Source organism: Hyaena hyaena, unplaced genomic scaffold, assembly GCF_003009895.1.
Source record: "Hyaena hyaena isolate Hyena2069 unplaced genomic scaffold, ASM300989v1 scaffold_1, whole genome shotgun sequence".
Lineage (NCBI taxonomy): Eukaryota > Metazoa > Chordata > Mammalia > Carnivora > Hyaenidae > Hyaena > Hyaena hyaena.
The window spans coordinates 354,143-378,025 of record NW_024080633.1 but is presented as its reverse complement, the minus strand read 5'-3'; the positions used below and the strand labels follow the sequence as shown (position 1 = coordinate 378,025).

Here is a 23,883-nt window from a genome sequence, read left to right as displayed (position 1 = left end):
AGCCTTCTACCTCTTCTATACAGCAGGTCCTAGTAAGACAGGGGGCTCTCATGCCTAAAGAGTCGAAGGTCTTGTAGGGTCAACAACTGTCACAGTTTGTCTTGGCACTCAGGGCATCCAGGGCTAAAAGTGGGAAGAGATGATCACCCCACTGCCCTCCAGTCCACTTCCAGAATCCAGGGTTCCCAGCCCAAAGCCCCAAGTGAGCTTCCAGAAGGATGGACCTTCTCTCTCGGCCTCTGGCGCACAAAGCCAGGAAGAGGAGGGGGTAGCTGGGCAGCAGAAGGCCTCCTGCTTTCATTTGGCCCCTTGTTCCCAGTTCTGGACATGTTAGGATGCCCTACAGTTTGCAGGGCATGAGATCAGTAGAATCTCATGCTCAAAATGTTCTGGTACCGAAGGACACCAACCGAGAACATGACTGCATTCTGTTATGGAACCTTCCACAGTATATTGGTTAGGAACTTAGAAACACCTCAGTAGATGCCAAATCACAAAGAACGTGAGAGGGAGAATATACCCCAAATTCGAGACCGTGTTTATCTGGGGAGATGAAGAGACATGGCCTGGAGGGACAAATGGATGTTGATACTATTGTCTAAGCTGGGAAGTGCACATGTAGCTATGCACAGCATTCTAATTAGTATTCTTTAAAATGCACACATGATGTAAGAAGTGAGCAGCCGAGGATAATGGGTTCAGGGGGTATGGGAACTCTGTGTATCTTTGCAGCTTTTTGATAAATCTAAAACTATTCAAAGATTAAAAGTTTATTTTTAAAAAATGGTGTGTATCGTAATAAAAACAAGCAAAATTACAGAGTGCATATGTGATATAGGTTTTCCCATAAAAAATATCACAGAATGAATAATAGCAATAAAAAGTTTCTACAAAAAAAGGTAGGCTTCATTAAATATGAACATAAAGGATGCAAAATACTGTAAGAATGATGATTCTATTTTCATGATTTACACTTTTACCCAATCTATTCATTTCTATCTAGTCGTTTTTTTTTTTTTTTTTTTACATTTAACAATATGGCTGTTTTTAAAATCTCTTTTAGTGCTTCTAAATCTTTTCCTTTGAAGTGAAAGCTCTTAGTTAATTTGTTCTCTGTATCTTACCATTTATTAAAGGAATGCGCTCCTACGAATTGCCATAAAACCCATCATTTATTCCATGAGGTTTAATAAACGCTGGTTCAGAAATGCACAGATTCGCTTAAGGAGGCAATTACACCTTTTGGGATTGTTGCCACTATGCTGCCATTCACAGTAATGGATTATGTAGGGGATTTTGGTTTTTTGTTCTTTTTTTTTAGAAATTGTTTACTTTCCATCAGGCTTATTTCCATGTTGTTGGCCTTTGTGGAAGAGCAGCTTAAGACCACCTGGCGGTGGTTCGTGCCCATTCAGCGGCAGGCTGAACGCTCCAATCAGTAGGGACCCGCCGCACAGGCCCAGGATGCACCTGCCTGCCTCCAGACCAGTCTGTGACTTCAGTTTGAGTGACAGGGAACTCAGAGTGGGAGCAGTCCATCACCCTGAAATTCTTCCTTGGTCACAGGCTTCTCGCAGCAATCTGATCTTCCTTTTCAATCGCGTCAGGACCTCTGTAGAAGGAGAGTCCAGGCACAGCTTTCTATGGGTGTTCATGGGTAATGGTGCTGCACATGCACAGAACTTCTCGGGCCAGCATCCAACACAGCAGACCCACTGAGTGGGCTCCCTCGCTGTGGCAATGGATGGCGATGTCCAGAGAGCACAGAGGAGAGTCTGTGCTACACAGAGCGACGGTAGGCAGGATGATATGAGACACCCCATGAGAGACTGGTGGTCAGCCCTGCAATCAGCAACCACCAGAAATCTGGGCTCCTGGAAGGCTGCCTGGATCTGGCTAGTGGAGGTTTCAGGGGTGAAGTGGCAGCAATATGAGTGGCTCCAGTGGCAGAACACATCAGCCCAGCTCACTGGCCAGGGTTCCTGGATGATACGACACTGACATTGGCCAGGTTTTCATCAGCAACAATGGCACGAGCTGCCAACAGAAGGTTCTCCCAAATTCTCTTCAGATGCATGAGGTAGACGCCACCAATTTTCCTTCTGTAGATGTACTGCTGTTCGATTTGCAAGTTAAGGTCAGTGCCACCCAAGTGGGTTCCTGCTGCAAAAATTTGAGGGCATCCTCCTCCTTCAATTGTCAGACCTCAAGAGCTCTGGACAAGTTTGCCTTTAAGTCACGATGGAAACACAGAACAACGCTACAAGGACCCCTCCTTGGGTAGCGTGGAAAGTTTTTGTTTGTTCTTAATATCAGATGAACGATGCATGGTCTGTGTGCTTACTGTCAACTCTCAGAAAGGAAATCTTTAGTTTACTGATTAATAATAAAGATTGGGCTACTTGCCACCAAATTCAAAAGTGATTCTAGACAGAAGTAACTGTTAAAATTCAAAACAGCAGCAATAAAAAACATACCAAGTCATGATAAGAAATAAGTCCTACTGCTAACAGGTTTACAACTTTCCCTTGCTAATGGAGAATCACATTTTATTTTAATTTTCCATGCTAAAGATCCACTTCCATTTCTAAGGTTTTCTCTTCCAAACTCTTCGTTCAATCAAACATCCATTGGACAGATAAACGCTTCATTCGTTTTTGTTCTCTTAGAGAGATGACCTGGTGTTGAAGGTTGATGTCTTCATTTCATCATCTGTATCAGTGCATTATTACTTAGCAATGAGCAGAGGTTTCTATGGCTAATTGAGTTAGATTATTTGCCATTGGCATAATATTACTCTTCTGCATTGGACAGTAGGAAAAGCAATAAGGATGCTCCAGAGGAGCTAAGAGCCACGTTCAGGAAAACACTGTCATAAAATCAGGCCATAAAATCTGAAAAAGCCATATAAGAACCATTTAACACTAGGAAAATATAACGAAGTTCAAAAGTAAGAACTGAAGAGGGTGGCTTATTTGCAATCATTCCCATGTAGAAACTGTAAACATAAGTAAATCTATCTCTAAGAAATGCATGTTAGGTCATAGTTGGTCATCTTGATTCACTCAACATTTCCATGCTCAAAGAGAGTGAGAAATTACTCCAAACTATTGACACTGGTGAAAACACGATGGCATCTCCAAGACAAAAGGGGAAGTAACTGCAAATAGGGATCAATGTCCCGTACAGCCCGACCTCTTCTCTTACCTCCAAAATAATAGGTACCACCGGAATACATCTGCTCGGAGCCCAGGGAAAAAGCAGCAGAGGCCACCTGGCTATCCACTACCACACTCAAGTGATTCCTTTTGGCAGATAAGGAGACGGAATGCCACTGCCCATCATTTAATCCAACACCTGGGAGAGATAAAAATCAGTTAAGAGAGTGATCTCTCAACAGGAAAAACAGTATAAGCAGTTGGTTAGAAAAAGCAATATACACATCACCCCATCAAGTATAGCACTCACATGTTAACAAAAGGAAACAGAAAGGAAGACAGGAAAAGGAGACAAGTGGGTACCCTCCTGTGGAAAATGGTATATGATTCCTTCCTGACGGTCTCAATAAAAGGAACAAAATCCCCAACACTGGGCCAAGTCTAACCCAATAAAATGATTTATCTGCTTTTTAAAAATATTTTTGTGTAGTCATCTTTTACAGTATTATATATTTAGCAAAGTATATCAAGTCAATCATTACAAAAATATTTGGAGAGACTATAATGAATATTGAAAGTCTGCCTACATAATACCAAGTTAAAAAATAAAGCCGTGGGGGGGGCACCTGGGCAGCTCAGTCATTTAAGCGTCCAACTCTTGGTTTCAGCTCAGCTCATGACCTCACAGTTTTGTGAGTTCAAACCCCACATCAGGCTCTGAGCTGGTGCATGGAGCTTACTTGGGATTCTCTCTCTTTCCTTCTCTCTCCACCCTTCCCCTGCTCACACACTGTCTCTATTTGTCTCCAAAATAGATAAATTTAAAAAATAAAAATAAATTTACATTTACATAGTTGATCCTCATGTTGTTTAGATTCCATATTTGCAAATCCACCTAAGTCACCGTAATTTATTTGTAGCCCTAAACTCAATATGATCAGGGCATCTTTGGAATCATTCACAGGAATGTATACAGAACAGTGAAAAAAAAGGAGCTGAGTGACACACATTACCAGCTGAGGTTAAACAAGGAGATGATGCTTGTTTCAACTCTCATATGTAAACATGTTTACCACAGTTTTGGGCTTTGGGTTGGTGACTTTGCCATTTAAAAGACCTCAAGGGCGCTTGGGTGGCTCAGTCAGTTGAGCGATATATTCTTGATTTCAGCTCAGGTCAGGATCCCACGGGTTCGTGAGATCAAGCCCTTGACAGTGCGGAGCCTGCTTGGGATTCTCTATCTCCCTCTCCCTCTGCCTTTCCCCTGCTCATACACATTCACACACACACACTCTCTCTCATAAATAAATAAATAAATAAATAAATAAATAAATAAATAAAAGACATCAGGCCTAGTGATGAAGTAGTTTGCTATTCATAAATGCAAGAAGGCTATGATGTGTCTCACAGAGAAAACACACATGCTGGATGAACTTCACTCAGCCGTTGCTTACAGTGCAGTTGGCCACGAGTTCAATGTTAATAGATCAACAATATATATAAAATAAGGTATCTTTAGGCAGAATCACACATAAAACAAGGTTATGTATTGATTGGTTGACAAAAATGTTGTGACCAGAAAGTCACAGGAACCAAACCCTCTTAATTCCTCTAGGAGTGATGGTTCAGTATTTGTTAATTCAGTGTTCACAGTGACTTTCTACAACAGAACTATTGCAAATAATGAGAATCAACTCCATATATACAATTCTAATGATACTCCTACTTTTTGTATAAATATGGGGAAGGGCTGAAAGGAAATATCCCAATGTATAAACAGTAATTTTTTCATCATGGAGAATTGTGGTTTTCATCATTTTTATATTTTCCTTGGATCTTTCAAGATTATATATATGACCAAAATTTGCATGAATCAAAAATCAGCGTTTTCTCATCACTTCTAAAAAATAATCATCCACCCCTCCCACTGCAGCACTCCAGTGTCATGAATCCATGAGATGAGTTAACCCTTTACTTCTTGAAGGGAATTAAGTCTGTAAAGGCTCTGTGGTTGAATATGAGCAGATAGGTGGAATCGAAGCACCTCTATTGTGGATTAACCAGCAAGGTTTATTGTATCTATTGAATACTCAATGCTTTATGACTTTGTGGATCAAATTAGTAAACTAAAATACTAGCACTCTACTATACCCAAAGGCCATGGCTTCTTTTCTGATGGTGTGTACAATGTACAACTTCTTTACTTCCTCAGCTATTTTTGACCACAAGCTTTCAGACAGAAAAGGTGTAGAAGCTCCCTTAGGCGATTAAGCTCTTTGCCCTGGATTTATTTAGTATAACGCAAATTCCATCCTGGGCACCGAAGCTCATTTTTATACTACATCCAGGAAGAGGAAAAGATTTTCAAAGACCCAACTGGTTTGGTTTGTGAAAGATAATGAGAAAGACCTAAAAACTGAAAAATGAAAAATGTAGGTTAGATGCTTTTAGACACATTTTCTAAGAGTAGGTTCTGAAATAGATGACTGAAGAGTTATGTAATCCCTGACGGTATGAGATTGGACTAAAATAAATCAAATGCCCCAGATTTGTCATCCAGAGCTTCCTTTAAGAGGATACATTTAGAGTGAAAGCCTTTGTACTGAGCTTTGCGTCACACATACACACACTTCCCAGCCTCCTTCCCCCACCACGTGCCTCCTATCAGCTCTCTTCAAAGGCTGGATGTGCCTATAGCCATGACTTCTAGCAGTCTAAGACAGTGCTTCCCAAGTCACCTGCGGTGACGAACATTTTCTTTTCTCATCTACTGCAGACTGATACTTTCAAAAACCTCAGCGAAAAGAATTACTAAAAATTAAATAAAGAAGACATAAAATACGAGTCCAACGACCTTGTGCTTGGATGATGCAGCAAGATCTTGCTGCTCTAGCAGTGTTTTAGAGCTTATTCCCAATTTTTATACTCCATCTGGAAACAAGTATTTCACTGACTGAGTGTTACTCCAGGGACTATACTTTGAGGAGCAGTGCTCCAGGGATCTGCTGGGTGAAGGATGCCCCTGGAGTAAAGTCAAAGGCTTGGGAATTTCTTCTGTCAGTACAGAAGCTGATTTAGATGAGGAAAAAAAGATGCCCAGGACCACCGCGCTGTCATGTGACACAGTTCAATCACCCATCTAGGCAGCTAGCACATTGTGAAGTTGTGCTATGGTTGTGCGAGAAGCTTAGGGAAGCCATTCTCAGGCCTCATTTATAACAGACACCATTCACTTACAAGGAGGAGGCTTGCTACTCATCAATGGGATTTATTATGTAAATTAAATAATGAAAAATCCATTTAATTTCTTTCTCTTAAGTCGACACAATAAAAGGATAATTTTAAAATTCAATTCTATTTTTTACGGGATGCCTGGCTGGCTCAGTTGATTGAGCTTCTGACTTCGGCTCAGGTCATAATCTTGCAGATTGTGGGTATGAGCTCTGCACTGGGCTTAGAACTGCCAGCTCAGAGCTTGCTTTTGATCTCTCTCTGTCACTCCCTTCCTCCCAATCATGCCCTTTTTCAAAAATAAATTTTAAAAACATTTAAAAATCTTTGAAATTAGATTCTATTTTTTTAAGTTTATTTATTTTGAGAGAGAAAGTGAGACATCATGTGCACACACACAGAGAGAGGGAGAATCCCAAGCAGGCTCCATGCTGTCAGCACAGAGTCCGACGCAGGGCTTGAACCAACAAATCGTGAGATCATGACCTGAGCGGAAATCAAGAATCAGACGCTTAACTGACTGAGCCACCCAGGTGCCCCCAAGATTCTATGTTTTTAAGTGTACAACTCCTTCCTGCTTTTAGATCTGATGAGAGGCAGCCCCTTAAAAGACCACCACGCTGTAAAAGAATGGAAAGAGAAGAATCATAGAATTTGCATTTATTCTTGTTCATGATATTGGGTAGGTAAATGCTAATTCTAGTACTGTTCCCACCACTCATAAATTTTGAGGCAGGGCAGGGGCGTGTTATTGGTATAATAATAAGATAATAATAACAGTTTTTACTGAACTAGTATTCATAACAGGAATTGTGTGCCTTACGTGCATTGTGTCATTTAATCTTCAACACTGCTACTATCATTCTCATTTTAAATATGGAAAAAATGAGGCTCAAGTAAGAAGATCAAATTACCCACAGAGGGTCGAGTTGGCAAGTTGATTCCAAAACCCACACTCTTCTCTGCCTGCAGGACAGGCTGTCCCTTTATTCTTTTGCTTTTGTAAATAATCAAACTTGAGAAACAGAAAAGCTGCCCCCAACAGCTAGGAAGTGCCTCGCTCTCTCAGCTGGGTGGTGCTCTTAGAAGATGGAGAGCGCTCAGCACAAGGGAGTGCTCCCAGTGAACATGATCTCATAGAATACCAAGATGAGACAAGGTAACTCTATGATTACACTGAACTTGGACCCAAAAAAGCCAAGACTACTTTATTATCCTGTCTAAGCACCGACGATAACAAGGCTCCTGCAAAAACCAAAAAATGACCAAACTTCCTCTTCTGGATAATATGAATGACAACTGATGGGTTTTTCTTTTTTTTGTTTTGTTTTGTTTTGTTTACATCAATGACCTTATTTCATTCCCCCATCCATCTAGACAAGATATACAAAGATACCTAATCACACAATTACCCTCCCCTCCTAGCAGCATTTAATCCAGAGCAATTTTCCACTTCCTTGAAGCCTCCCCCAAATGAACTAACAATCCCAAATCTTATAATAAATCATCCTTAACCCCTTAACATTGAGACACACCCATGGCTCCCCAGGTGTGTGCTCCCACTGCTGCAATAAGCACTCAGCCCGACTTGTCTGATTACAGGTAGTGCACTGGGGGCTGCGTGGAAGGCACGGGCTACCCTAACGAATGATGGAAGAACAGAATAAGAAGTAAGAGGGAATGGCAGGTCACAGGGGACAACACGGCTGTTCACCAGAAATCTCTCCCTCTCCCTCTCTTCTCCATTCTTCCTCACCCCTCCCTTCCTCTCTCTCTCTCTCTCTCTCTCTCTCTCTCTCTCTGTGTCTCACAAAATAGAGAAAGAGGAAAAAGATTTATATCTGCTCCTCATGTACGTAACCTTCTCGTAGCAACCCTAAATTGCTACAGAAATACTGTGACAGCTTAGCTGCCATCACTCGCTCCTCAGACGAGAACAGGCATCCATGAACTACGATGTATGAAGAAGGAAAACCCTGCTATGCAGAGTAGGTACTTTGCGAAGGTGCAAAAGGCGGTTATAGGTAGGCTATTGCTAAAGGAACAACTGAAGGGTTTTTCCTGTTTTTAAATATCTTTAAGTGCTCTGAAACAGTGTCAGAAACTCCTGCATCCATTAGCTATATTCGCCAATCAGAACTAAAGCGCCAGGCCTCCAGATAGCTTTTGTCAAGATGAAAATATGGAGATCACTGGGGCCAGTCACTTTAGGAGAAAGAGGGAGTTTCGGGGAGTGACAGGTTTACCGTCTGAAAGGTAGGGAGAGTGCAGGGGAGGAAGGTGGAATAAAACAAGGCTTCTCCTGGGTTAGGCAAATCAAGAGGGCCGGTCCTCTGCTGAGGTCACAAGAATCGCTAAGGTCCAGTAAATGAAAAATGCCAGAAACGCTTCCTACTCTGGAAGCCCACACCGCCAGGCCCTGCCCATGAGAACAAGAAGCTGGTTTACAGACCTGATTTTCACCTTCAGGCAAAAGCAGCAGCAGAAATTCTAAATCATAGCAGAATCTCAAACCCTACAAGAGAGTCTGCTTTAAATAGGAAAATACAACCACGCTGTTCGTTAGGTTCTTGATGCCATCTGAATGATTTTTGCTTTGACATCTGTAAAAGTGTCAAAGACTGGAAATATTTTGTGTCATGGGGGATTCTGTAATGCCGCCAATATCTTTTATAATTTAGACTAATATAATATCTTTAATATTTCAAAATGATATAGGCTGACATAATATTTTCAAAGAATTCCAAGTGACATTGTGCCAAACTATATAGCACATTAAAAATTTATCCTGCTAATTCAAAGATTTGAACAATTCAGTTCTTCCACAACTTAATTTTTATTCCACTGCAAAAGATACGAAAATGTTGATTCTTTAAAACACACAAGATCGAGAATTTATATCTCAGGAGCTAAGAAAAACTAAGCCACCCTTATAAAATGGAAAGCTTCAACATGATATGATATCAATCCATCAATAAATATTTGATTCCCTTTAAGGAGTCATTATAATACATTCTGACAAATGACTTAGTTCTGGAACCTTGTACAAATGAACCACCCACCCAACTACCATTTCCATAGTTCCCTTTCAAGTGCAAAAGGTACTTGCCCCACTGAGATTGGCAAAAATTAGTATCTTAAGAGAAACGGGGAAAACGGGAGTGGGGGAGTCGGAAAGTCAAGGCCCACCTGGGTAATGTGAAGTTCAACAATCTCTCCTAGCTTGGCATTCCTCCATCCATAGTCTAGCTCCTTGTTATTAGCTATGGAAACAATTACACTGAGTCCTGCGACGCCATAATGGATTATATTGTATAGGAATTTAAACATTAATTTAGAGATTTTCAAATCAGAGTATTCTATATAGACTTACACCTAGTAATTTATTAAACATTCATGCTTGAAAAGTGTTTAGAAATGAACTAGCTTCATGGGGCTCACACAGTGACATTGTACTGAAGCAGTTTCTTTAAGACGTTGAAAGAAGGCTTTGAATATAACCACCTTCTTAGGATGTCAAATAAATCACAATAAACTACACATTAATGACAAGCTTACATTTTTAGGCCCTCATTTTAGGGAGCCTATTAATTATTTAGACGGCACTGATTAATTTGTTTCCTTTTGTCAGGGCTGCAAATCTACCACATTTTGAGCATCACGTTAAAAAGTCACAACACAGTAGCTGTTAAAAATTATAATTAATATTGAACTTTCAGCTCCCACATTTAAACTGCAGTGATAGACTGAACAATAGAGACTAGGCATTTGTCTGTCCATTAATACACTTGTTCTTTCTATAGTTAGTTTCCAACTATATTTCAGCCGATTTTCCTCTCTGTCATATTCGATTAATTTTGGTCATAGTTAATACAGACGAGTAGTACAATGGCATCTTTAAAGTTTTTTAAAGATCATTTATTAAACTGATGTAGCAATTCACCCCAATGTGACCTCTAGTTGCCTGGCTTGGGTGTTATTCCACGTATATGAAAATGTGATGGAGATTCCTTGTCAAGAACTATATAATTTTAATGAAGAGACAAAAATATCCCTCACCCAAAGCGCTGACCTAAATTAGATATTAATTTTCCAAATACTCATATAGTCTCCTTAATTATAGCACTTCTAATCATTAAGATGATACCGTATTGTCTAGAAGTGGAGAGAATCCCATGTGGTGCCCAAAGGACGAAGTTTGCACAAATCTTTTCATCCTCCCCAATGTATCCAACTCTGTACAGAATGCATCGTCCAGCAAACTTACTCTGACTAAGTGATTGGGTTTGACATCACACACAGATATAGAAATACAGATCCAACAAAGACTCCTTTCCTCTCACAGACCAGATTGGGCTAATAGCCATTTTAGACAAAACCTAGTCTTCCACTGAAGACACCCAGTAAACTTTTGGGCCCATTTCAAAGTCTTTTGCATTTTCCCCAAACACATTTCCTCAGAATGTGTTGATTTATCTGGAGTGGGAAGAGGGTCATGAAAGGAAATTTCTATTCCCCCATAACTATTATTCTGGTTAATACAAACTGCTAGAGGGGCACCTGGGTGGTTCAGTCGGTTGGGCATCTGACTTTGGCTCAGGTCATGATCTCGCGGTCCATGGGTTCAAGCCCCGCATCCGGCTCTGTGCTGACAGCTCAGAGCCTGGAGCCTGTTTCAGATTCTGTCTCCCTCTCTCCCTGCCCCTCCCCAGCCCATGCTCTGTCTTTCTCTGTCTCAAAAATAAATAAACGATAAAAAAAAAAAAAAGAACTGCTAGTGTTAAAACCATACTTAAAAGGAAATCGGAATCAAGGTCCTCGAAGAAAGAAAGAGTACTGAAAATTTTATTAACTCAAGTATTCATTTATTAAACAAACACTAATTTCTTTGGCTATGCATAAAAGTTTATGGAAAAGGGACAGAGAGAAAATGAAATCTTTCAAACCCATATGCTGTGCCTGCAGGAATACACTTATTACCTGCTGTGATGTCACTGGGTAATTTTCCTGGCTGGTAGAGATTCAGCTTAAGTTTTCCATCATTAAGAAAGAGGAGGAGACCCCCTGAAACCAGCTGAAGTTCACTGAATAGCAGAAGTCCTGCCTTATTCCAGGTTCGAAACTGAAAAGTAGCAGACAGCTGGTCCTCCCCGGAGAAGCCTGGCAGGGCTAAGTAACTCCTGGGGCTGAGAAAAGTCACAGGCACAGACTGTGACTGTGAACAAGAAAACGACACATTTCCCTGAGAATGAAGCAAAAGAAAAGGCTTTCAGAATGACTCGCATCACGTCAGTAATAGAAATTGAAGTGTCACAAAGACTTTTTAGGGATCTCAAGTTATCCTTGATTTAAAACAACAACAAATCGCTATCAACATGAAAATTCAAATCCTTGCCATATATCTTAAAGGTTCTTCAAAATCCAATGACAATATGGTCAGGCAAATCTTTCCCTGGGTTCTGGGTGAAATCCATTTGTCCCCCACTCTCGAATTCTGTAAAGGCATCTAACTCAATGTGATGGAATGCCATAAAAATTTATGTAAGCAAATTATTTCCTTTTATCTTCTCTTGGCTTTCCATTCCTTGGGTAAAATCCTTTTCTCCTTCATCCTTTGCTGCCTTTGGTTCTAATCCACCCCATAACATAACCAATATTAACAAGCTACTCTTTTTCCTTCTGTACCATTTCATATTTTTTCTCTTTTCCCATTGGATCTCTTTTATATATACATATACCTGTATATGTATACATATAAAACCTAGTTTCCAGGTTTTGTCTCTACCAGCAAGGCTATAATAACTAACCTGGTGTGCTCTTCTGTGTATTTTCAGTTCTATGGAAGAGGGTTCTAAATACAGAACTATATATACTTACATGTTTTAATAAATATTTCCAGCTTCTTTTCCAAAAGGAAGTTAAACTACTCCACAGTTCTACCGGTAATATACAAGCATATCCTTGTCCCCACATCCTTGGTAGGAGTAGGTACTACAGATCTTTTAAATTTGCACAAGTTCAATGACAAATTGCCAAAGTGATAGATCATTCTCATTTATCTTGCATTTACCTGACCAATAGCAAACCTGTGCAGTTTTCAGGAGTTTGTAGCTCTTTTGGACTAGCTTTCCCCATTTTTTTCCTTTTTTCTTTTATGTTTCACATTGGATACTACAATGTACTACTTACATTCTTTTAATGTTTTTAAAGATTTTACTTTTTATTTTTGTAAGTAACTTCTCTATCCAACGTGGGGCTTGAACTCACAACCCTGAGATCAAGAGTCTCATGCTCTACTGAATGAGCCAGCCAGGCGTCCCAACATTCCTTTATTTTTAAAACATTTCCGGCTTTTTCTCATTATGCCTATATCATCAGATTTACATGTAGTATTTCTCCTCTAATAGTTTTAAAATAGTTTCAAGATACCTTAGAATTGCATAAATTTTCATTAAAAGACTATGTGTAAAAATTCTCTCACTAGTAAAGTATATATTTAAAGATTTAAAAAATCTTTACGTTCTGAACTATCTAGAAATAATTAAGTGTGTTCCTTAACAGGCTTCAGAAATGAAGATAAATACTTTTACTTTTCCTGAAAATAATCTTTAACATGTTTTCCAAAGAGAGATTTGAAAAGTCAATGAAATCAACTATATTTAGAAGGATACACATTGGAAGTAAACCATTTGGTCTTGGTTAAACAAAGATATTTGGCTAGATTGTGATTCTGTTGAAAGTGAATTAATTAGCTTTCATTGTGGACAAGTATCTTGTCCCAGTGAATGAAACAGCAAATGCTGAAGAGTAAGCAACGCTGATCCATCATGTAAAAACAACGATGAACTAACAAGCCTTGTAAAACGGGGAACATTTTACCAGCTGCAGTTTGGTCGGATGTTTCATTTGGAGCTCAGCCTGCTACCCAGCAAACAGCAAGTCCTCTTTCTTGCCTGGGAAAAGTAGGTGCTAGCTGCATGGGCAGTTTCTGGAAGGTCGTTTGCTAATGAAACGCATCTACCTACAGCTTCTTGGTTTTCCTTTTAAATCGTCTTCCCTTTGATAAAAATATAACTAAAAATCTTTCTGAATGGCATACTCCTATAGATACCATCAATTCACACAGAGAATTAGGAATAAAATGTCTTGTAAAAAAAACAAATCCTCCCGTGACGTGCTTCGGGACTGGCTGAAACAACATGAGCTTGAATCTGTATCTCCTGAATTTTGAACAATTAAAGAAGTGTATTGAAAAGGATCTCTGTGTCTGCTTTTCTTTCATGGAGCTAGTTAAACGGGAAACCATGTCTTCCAGAATCCCCTTTCCTGTCTGGTTCTGGTTAAAAGTCAAAAACGGAGCCTGTGTGGTATTTGAGTCAAAAGTGAAATGCCAGCCATTTTTTTCGACAGGACTTTTTTTTTTTCTTCCCCCTGTGATACAGCGCAGTGAGGGATGATCACAGAGGAGCTGGTCTGATCCGGTTCATCCTGGCTCTCCTTCACCCTGCTCCATCTCTTCTTCCTGACAGCTGGCCTCCACTTTCCAGCCCCTCTGACAATTGTGAAGATCCAAGTCCTAAAATAGATTCCTTGTGCATAAAACTCATAGTGGTGCTATTTCCCTGGCTGTCCTCCAACCAATACGGTTAGATTTAAAATCTGCTGCATTTCCATAGAATTAGAATATAACACAGCCTGACCGACAGTGCTACTGGGACAGACTGGCCACTGGGACAGACTGGCCGAGGCAGTGTCCTAACAGCCTGTTCGCTTCTTTTATTTGTTATGAATGACTATGGCAAAATATAGTTTTCCAAATGTGTCTCTAACACACGTGGATGTTATCTGATTCCCTTGATGAAGAGAGTGTGTCAGGCCATATCTTATTAAGGAAGTTACAGAGCAAAGGGAATTAGTTCCCTGGAGTAATAACATCACAAGAAAATTAAACTATTGACTGTAAAAATGTTTTACTTCATATAAAAAGAAAATAATCACGCTCTGTGAATTATAATTCCTTTAAATAGAATTAATCCCTTACATGCATACTGCCAAGCAGAGAAAATTTTTATAAGAGTGATCTCTTAAAAAAAAAAAAAGAGAGAGAGTAATCTCTAAAACATCATATCAAGTGGGATTCCAAAAGGAGGCAATTTTATTGTGTGGAAAAGCAACATGATTTCATTCATTCGTTTACTTGAAGATTCTCTTACCATAGTGATGATCTCTGGCTTTTGTTGCTTGGCCAAATCAATGATGTCTACTCCATTATAATAGAGATTTTCTAGACACCCATGAAAATTTTTATGGGGGAATGACACTGATTTTCCAGGTGCTGGAATCCCTCCAAAGCTGATCTTAGAAAGAAAAATGGCATCAATAATATTGTTTAGTGATTTTCTGATAGTTTGCTAAAATAATCATGATTAGTAACTATAGCTTTAATCATCACAGATAAACCAATTTCTCAACACCCTACACCACCATGTTGCTAACTTCATATGGATATTTTTAAAAACTTGAAATGCAGATTTGGAAACAAATTTACATGCATTCATTTTCATTTACACTAGAGCCTGATTATTCTTACAAGTTACTAATCACATCTGGATGTGATGTTTATTGGTTGATTAATAAAAATGCATCTTTATATCCATGGTAAATCTCTGTTTAATAACATAACTGGCTATAATGACGTTTTGTTTTATATGTATTTCCGGCACACATTGGTGTTTGTGCATTTGAATCGACCGAAAATGAATTAATTAATCTATTAGTTATAAAACCTCTCCATAAATCTACACTGCTCGAGGGTGCCCTATAGCACACACACACACACAAAATCACGCAACACATTCTGTATTTACTAGTGGTAATATGATCTCTTGGAGATTTCTTACATGTGATAATCTGTGACTATACACTTCAGGTAAAAAAGAAAACGCTCTCTCTAATAATAGATTAACACATTGTCAGAAAGATGAGGCCTCAGTAGTATATGCCCAAATCTGCTATTGTGAGTTAGGTCACCTTGGGAAACACTTCACCAGGACTTTGATTTACTCTGAAAGAGGGAAGGGGTACTTCCTACAGTATATTTTCTTTTGCATGGCTGCCTCACATATACATTGTAAAAATCTGCATTAATTGAAACATAACGATCACACCTCATAATCAAGGTCCAGGTAACTGAATTCTCCCTGGGCGTGGAAACGATGCCTGTGCTCATCCACTGTAAAGTTTACTTGTCTGCCCGAGCGCTGGATGAGCACTGAATGCCAGTGCTGATCGTCCAGCAGGCTGCCCAGGGTGAGACTGATCAGCGTGTGAGCAGAGGCCAGTTTGGCTTCACCTTAGAAGAGAAAAAATAACAGCACCATTATTTCCATTCTTACATATAAAAAAAAGTTTCCCCTTGGGGACCAGGATCTCTCATAATAATTGCAATCTTCTCCCTTGCCTTCCATCCAAAACACTAGTATGGATTTACCTGAAGTTTGAATATAATACCCTCTCAACCTTGCTGGAATTTCTTCTACCATTAATTCTTTTTATTAGTGTTTCCCATCACATGCCATTTGCAATGTAAAATGTTCCTTTGCTACAACCTCATTATTTTTACTAGCTCAGTATTTTTCAGTGACCCATCCCCTTCTTCATGAGGTTTGAAAACAGCTATGTAGTTCTCTAGGCACTACGCAAAAACGCATCAAATGAGGGTCTCGTACAATTTGCAAAGATCCATTTTTACATGTAAGTGCGATACTGGTGTACGTATAAGCCCCTGAATCTGGAAATAAGGCATCTTAAGTGTTACAAGGTAAGCTATAAAAGCATAAAGTTACTGAGTGATATCCAAATGGCCAGACTGTCAATCACTTCACCAAAGAGATTTACCTGAATTAATAAGTAAAAAGAGTTTTCCTCTTCGTAAGTCCAGCGTGATATGATCTCCATTTTGCCCTTCCCGGTGGAGCAGAATTCCATCACTCTGCATAGTTTTAAATTTCAAAGAAATAATATCCTTTATTGGGCTTAGGGAGTTTTGATCAAATCTATAGAGAAGGGAACTTTTTCCATCAAGATCAACCACCTCTGATCCTAGAGACAAAGATATTAAAAGTCATTCTAAAGGATAAATATACTTTTTATTAAAGCATTTTAAATGTGTATATGTATATATACACATATGAATGTACATATACATATGAATATACACATGTACATATATACACATATATAAAACATTGTGCATACACACATACACGTATAGTTCAGTTGCAAGCCAGTCATGAGGGAAAATAAAAGCTCCAATGTCTAATTCCCACTTGATGCCTGCGATTGATTCCATTTCAGTCTTTGCTAACCTATTTACAAAATAATTATCTAGAAATACATCTCAAAACGTATTCCTAATTTTCTCATATTACTGAAAGTTATTTCTTTTCATTCAATAAAAAAAGAAAATCAGGAAAAAGGTTATGATCAATATCCATAAAACCACTTTGTGTATTTCACAATCAGTATTTTTAATCATGTTCCTGAAGTGTTGAAGTCAAATGGTTTTTTAGCTCCTGAAAAAATGGTTTTGATATCTCAAAAATTCTCTCATACATGTTGTAGATAAAAGATCTGCATAAAAATATAAACACATCCATCAGACTCATAAAATGCCATCTCAAGTATATATTAACCTGACCTTTGTGTTTTGTTTTATTATTTTTGTGGCTAAGTAATAGCATTTAAGAGCAATGCTATCTTCTGTCTTCTAAAGAGCATCATTGGAAAGATAGTCACTTAATGATATTATAAGGGCTGTTCTGCCACATTTGTGTCAAAACTGTGACACTGACATGTCTTTTTAGCTTTCTGACAGTGTCTTATCTACTCATTGTCAAGATCACTTTTATTCAGTTCATCCGAAAAAAGATGTCATGTTATACCAGTAACATAACAGCACATCTGTCAAAATCAGTTGCACCCAAACAACAGACACAAAATAGAAAGCCTAGCAGTGTTTTCTACACTTTGCAAGTCAAAGATATTTTTTAAGGCAATTACCCTTGTGAGTACATTTATGTAATAAATGAAGAGGTTAGGGAAACCCAATGAAGCTATTTTTCAACTGGTTAGCTGACTTGTCCCAGTCAATGAAATGACATTAAAGTTTACTCATCTTGTTTCATTTGACAAAATTATTACCGCTACTTGTACGCCCAAATATACATTTCATTCAGATTATCCATCATATTTAATGTGAACCATTTATATTCACCACCCTCCCAAAATTTTTTTCAACTATCTTACGCAGCTATCTTTTGAAAATTCAGAGGTTTGATTTTTCCACATCTTGTTAATGTGCTTATAAAGAGTTCATTCAGCAAATGCACATGAATAAACATTGCATTCTGTAGAAAGAATAATGTTAACTGAACAATTATTCCTTGTTATATAGCTGAATGAATGTGCCTGGTAAAAACATAACTCTGTGTCAAATACAAATAACGTGTTCTATGATTATTAGATTACAATAAATTAAGAAAAATTCCAATAAGACAGACTTTAAATGCTGATGCATTTGGAGCAATGCAGTTATCTCTGAGCTTATGTATTGCTTAAAGGCAACCATCATAATAATGATTTTACTTTAAAGTCTATTTTTGGAATTAGCTACCAAGTAATTTTTTTTCCAGTAAAGCTTTAGCCTGTGTTACTACTTTACCGCACTATTTCTTTTTTTCTTTCTTTTTTTTCTCTTCTTCGCTATTATTATTATCACATTATAATGGTCATAACCACCCTTTATGGCACCTAAAGCTTTTTTGCCTAGTATATTTCCATCAGCAACAAAGGCAAGTGAAAAGTGTATCAGACAATTGATGTCTAAACCAATGGTATACTGCTTCATCTCTTAAAATGAACCACTTGCCATTGTCTCTCATTCTTACCTATTATCTTCTTACTCCATAGGTATTAACTAAAATCTGAGGCATTCATTCAGTAAGTATCTGTTTAGTAAATCATTTGTGAGGCCCTGTGATGGATGCTGAGATCAAGAGAGTAATCAACACCAGCGTGGCCCCTGCCCTCATGGAGCTGACATTCTATGAAGATGGATATTGCTTAGCAAGTGAACAACCATGACAGACTGATCAAGGTCAACTGAAGACTGTCTCCTTAGTTAAGGTAGTTGGGGAAACTCATCTCTCTGATCTAGAAACTTCACTGCTAACCTTCCTACTTCTCACAGTCTTCAAGTCTTACACGTGTCCATAAGCTCCTAGAAGTACTCTTAGGACATTTAATTCCCAAAGACCTAGATGTTCCCCCAAAACTTTCTCTCCTTCACTGTAATGAAAAGAAATACGGTGACAGTCAGTAATTCAGCTCTCAGAGGAGGAAGAGGAGTGGGGCTTGCCTTGCAAATGGGTCTGAAAGTGAGAAAGTAGTTTAAGTAGGGAAGCCAACAAACTCACTGCCACACCATTATGGACTTCATGTGTGTATGAACAATCCCTTCAGGGAAGAAAAGCTGAATATAATTCAGAATGTGAGTACAATGTCAGTATAGGATAACTTCATCTTACGTATGCGCAATATATGTACAAGAATTATCATAAAAGAAAAAGCTCAGGATGATTCCTAACAGTATGACCCTCGATAGAAAACTCACTTATAATGGGTCTAATAAAATTCACTGTTATAAAAAGCAATTTACACAACTTATATATATGCTTATATATATCTGATATATAAGCAGCATATACTTTTAAACAATAATCACAAATCTCTCTGTTGTGGCACATACAGTTAATGATATAAAAATCTGGAACTATATGAAAAAGAATCTTGAGAGAGACAGACAGAGAGGGACACAGCAAGAATTAATTTGAATTCATTATTAGAATCTATCTGTCCAAGGACACTGGTTGGGAAGAGAGGTTGTAGTCTCTCTGGAAAATGCTCTTACCCACTGCTAAGAAAAACTGGGAACACTGGATATATCCCAAAGCAATAACTCCACTTCCTTTCAATATCATTGGACCATTTTCTCATAGGCCCATCTGAAGATTATTTAATTCTAGGTGACTTAATAAAGGTCTGATTTTGCTATTTCTTATGGGTTAGGGCCAGACTCCGTTAAGTTACATGTTAATTTGTAACTTTTTTTTCCCAGTAGAAATACAAATGACTTCTGTGTGATAGAAAATAAAAGCTTTTGGTTTTATTGCCCTGTTGGACATTAACCATTTATGTACCCAACCTACTGAGAGTAACCCAACATACCTCCTTGGATTCCTATCTACACTCAGGCTTTTGAATCTTCTTTCAACTAGCTTTACCATCTTTCTGATTCCTTCTTTAATTAATCTTTCACTTATGTTTATTCTGTATTTAAATGAAAGTCATGTTTGTTTGTTTGCTTTTGAAATGTTTACTTACAACATTACTAACTTTTAAAGTACAACCTGGGCTTCACATCATTGACTGGGGAAGCAACATTTCATGTCTGAGCCGTCACCGGTAACGTTCAAGGTGCATTTATTTTTGCTGTTCCACAAAGGACACTACCAATGCAAATACATTCTCACAAAAGAAAAGTTCAGATGATTCATAACAATATTTCTTTGCATTGAAACTAACTTATGAAAGATATAATGAATGTATGGCATTCATGAAAGTAATCTAACTCAATATTCACTTGTTTAGAAGCACTAAGTTAAGCATCCAAGTGATATTCATGTTTCAATTAATGGATTCACACTTATGCCCATCTTTTGTCAAATATTTTCAGAAAAAGAATCTTTTGTACATGACTGAAATGTATACATAGGAGAAACAGAGGTACTAGACAACTGGCTATAAAAACAATTAGAAATCAGAAGTTGACAAAGTTTATAATAATCAAACACCTACTTAGCTAAAGATGTAGGAAGAGACGTGTTACTTGACTGAAGGAATTATTTTTCTAATTGTAAATTTGTTCATTAGTAGGCTTATTACTCAGGTTGCACTCTAATGATTAGATTACTATCAATATTAATATTGTGACCCCGTCATACCCTGTTCACCAGAGGGAGGGCATAAACTCTAATTTTCTAGTAATAAGTTGCAAATTGTTATGACACATTTATCCTCCTCAGGCTAGCCCCCTTCTGAGCCATTTTAATAGCGTTTTATTACAGTGTAGCCCAGTAGTCAAGATAACTAGTCAGTGGGAATTTGCATCTTCGCCCTACCTTGGGCAACTGTATCAGTTTTCTGTTATTGATGTAACAAATGACCACAGACTCAGTCACATGAAACAACACAAATTTATCATCTTCTTGGGAGTTTGGGAATTCAAAAAGTCCTAAAAAAAAAAAAAAAGATGTTGGCAGGAGTCGTTTTCCTTTGGAAGTCTCTAGAAGATAATCCCTTCTTCTCCTTTTCCAGCCTGGAGAGACCATCTGCATTCCTTGGTTCAGATTTCTCTTCATGTACAAGACTAGTATCATAGCATCGTCAAATCCCCCACCTTGTTTCTCACAGTGACATCTCCTTCTCTGACTGATCCTCTCACTTCCCTCTTGAAAAGACCCTTGTAATTACACTGGGCCCAACTAGATAATCCAGGCTACTTTCCCTACCTCAAGATCCTTAGGTTAATCACAACTGTAAGTGCCTACGTCCTATAATGTAACACAGTTACAGGTAACAGGGCATTACTCCCTCCGCAGCACAAGTTGTTTAACCCATTTGTCTGTCTCCTATCTGTAACACGGGAATAACAATAGTATATTCTTCACAGGATTGTTGCATGAATATCTATCTGCATAATCTTTGGAAGAATTGCTGGTGCATAATTAAAACTGAATAAACATTAATTACCGTTACTGCTAATTGCTATTACTTTATTGCTAGAACACTGGGCAGGGAAAGAGGTACAGAGAAAATAGTTTAACAAATACATTCAGTGTATTTAAAACTAAACTCTTTAAAAAATAATGAATTTCTGAAGAGCACGAGGAATGCTCCATTATCAATGTCACTGCCAGGTTATATATCAAGAATGATTTTGAGCCATCTGTGGGTTCTGTGGCTTTTTCTCTGTCTGTCAGCTAATGCTTGAGCTGACTCACTATGGCAATTGTTGGTGACCTGAATCCTCCTCAGTGAATACCCCCATCTCAAATCTTCTCATTTACAGCAGGAATCAAGGAAAGAAGAGACTCAGAGACTGTAGGCCCTACTCTCATATCAATTCTCCCTGGGACCCCAGGAAAGAGGGACAGTCTGCTCTATTTGCATGATTCAGAAATACAATCTCCCACAGAACGAAGAGATTTCCAATACAAATATTCAAATTCCTTTCCAGGACTTGTGTCAGAAGTGGTATTGCTGAAATAGGTACTCACTCCCCTCTTTGCAAGCTCGTATTTATGGAGAGTTCCCTGTGAACAGGGGTAGACACACCAATGCATAAATACAAAGCACATTTTTGTTCAAGGAGCTTCCATTCTAATGGGGAAGACACACATCCCTGAGATGTGATTTTTCATGCCCGTGCTTAGAGCTTTGCTTCTGCATCAGGGCTGGGTCTGAACGATTTCTAACATGTGCAGGAGAAGTGGATCCACTCAGCCTGTGAGAAGGATGTCAACTAAATTGCAGCTTTACCTCTGTGAGCAGCAAATTATTCTTCTAGCTGGGCATATGTCACATGCAAATACACCCTTCAGTGAAATATCTTCCACTTGACCCAGTATCCTTCCTTTGCATCTGCATCCTACCCCTGCTCCAAAGTTTGAGGCTTCGCAAAATGTGAGAGGTTGTTATTTGAAAAAGCAATGCCCTCCCTACCACTCCAAGTGGATTACTAAGAAAAAAATATACAAGAGTACATTTTCTTAAATTGAGCTCCATGGTCTAACCATGTTAGAATCAACTGAGGTTGATGAGGTACTCCTCGTGGGGTTTCCAGAAGCATTCAACATCCTGGGTTCTGCTTTATATCCACCAATTTAGGAGCTTCTAGGGCCACACCCAGGAAAATAGGTTCCTGAGTGACCCCTGAGCAGATGATAGCATCAGGATTATCTGACAAGAACAAGAAGGTTATAGAAACCTTCTCTTTGAGGGGCGCCTGGGTGGCTTAGTCGGTTAAGCGTCCGACTTTCGCTTAGGTCACGATCTCGCAGTTCATGGGTTCGAGCCCCGCGTCGGGCTCTGTGCTGACTGCCAGCTCAGAGCCTGGAGCCTGTTTCAGTCTGTGACTCCCTCTCTCTCTGACCCTCCCCTGCTCACGCTGTCTCTCTCTCTCTCTCCTAGAAATAAATAAAAAAACATTAAAAAAAAAACAAAAAAAAGAAACCTTCTCTTTGAAAATGAATAACCTCATTGCACAGTGAATTGTCCCATGGAAAATGAATATGTTTATCTACACTGTGGGTGGTACGTGAAGAAATTTGTGGACATGGGAGCGGCTTGTCCCTGAAAGATGTTTTAGGGGAGAAACCTGCTCTGTGAATTAACTATAAATCATTGCATCACTGATGAGGTCAGTTGGCTAAGAAATGCAAAAGAGAAAAACTTGAAATAGAAAATGCATGAACTGGAAAGCAAATCCTTGAATAACAGAAAACAGCTTTTATTAAAGGTCATGAAAGAGTTCCTGAAAAAGACATGAAAGCCTTCTATTAATTCTGTGGGAAGTACCCCAAAAATATAAATAGAGAAAAAGTGCTGTAAGTAGAGAAAGAACAATCGACCAAACTCTTCTGGGCTAAACAAGAAGTCAGTCTCCAATACTGATCATACCGCTTCTTTATTTGAAAATTACTACCTATGAATTTCTAAACAGAGGTCCAATTTTGACTTCTAAGAAGCGTAAATCAGGCTGAGTCACCGTTAAACTATTATATAGTGAAATATTAAAGCAACAGCATGATGTATTGGCACTTGAGATCTGCATTACTGAACTGGGTTTTGAAGAAATGGCGAGGAGAGACCAAGCACTTGAGAAATCAACAGGAAATGGGCTGGACTATTTTTGCATAGTAGCAGAAAAGAACACAGAGTGATTTAAGGCACTCTTAAGTTTAAAACAACCAAAATTAATACAATAAAAAGGAAGAAGGTACAGGATCAAGTGCTGCATATAACCACAGGGAAAAGGTGACTTTACTATCAGGGTTTTAAATAGACTGAATTAAGATCAGGGGACAAACAGGATGTTATAGGGACAAACAGGCTCGCTGCCACTTAAATATCAATCTAAGTGAACTTTTTAAACATATTTGAAATGGGTAATAATCTACGACATCAAGTACACTTGAGTCTGTCACTGGAGGACATGTTTCTGTTTCTAATATTTGTTTGTAATTTTGTAATGCCATGGAAGTCACATAAATGTGGATTCTCAATTTCCTTACTTGGAATATGTGGAAAAAAATTCCAATTTCTCATACCACACAAAAAGCTGTGAGTTTCAAACAAAAGTATCAAAATGCCT

At 38.5% G+C, this 23,883-nt stretch overlaps 1 protein-coding gene across 3 annotated transcripts in view; it reads right to left on the bottom strand.

Moving 5' to 3' along the window:
• CNTNAP4 (contactin associated protein family member 4) overlaps positions 1 to 23,883 on the bottom strand; it is a 252,739-nt gene that overhangs the window by 92,048 nt on the left and 136,808 nt on the right. For 2 of the 3 annotated variants that reach the window (XM_039227582.1, XM_039227589.1), the window contains exons 5-9: positions 16,287 to 16,490; positions 15,557 to 15,741; positions 14,603 to 14,746; positions 11,370 to 11,631; positions 3,208 to 3,357 (exon numbers count right to left, since the gene is read on the bottom strand). In XM_039227582.1, the coding sequence (XP_039083513.1) occupies positions 3,208 to 3,357; positions 11,370 to 11,631; positions 14,603 to 14,746; positions 15,557 to 15,741; positions 16,287 to 16,490 (945 nt within the window). The remainder of the gene's footprint in view (positions 1 to 3,207; positions 3,358 to 11,369; positions 11,632 to 14,602; positions 14,747 to 15,556; positions 15,742 to 16,286; positions 16,491 to 23,883) is intronic. The other variant, XM_039227596.1, reaches the window with a different exon arrangement.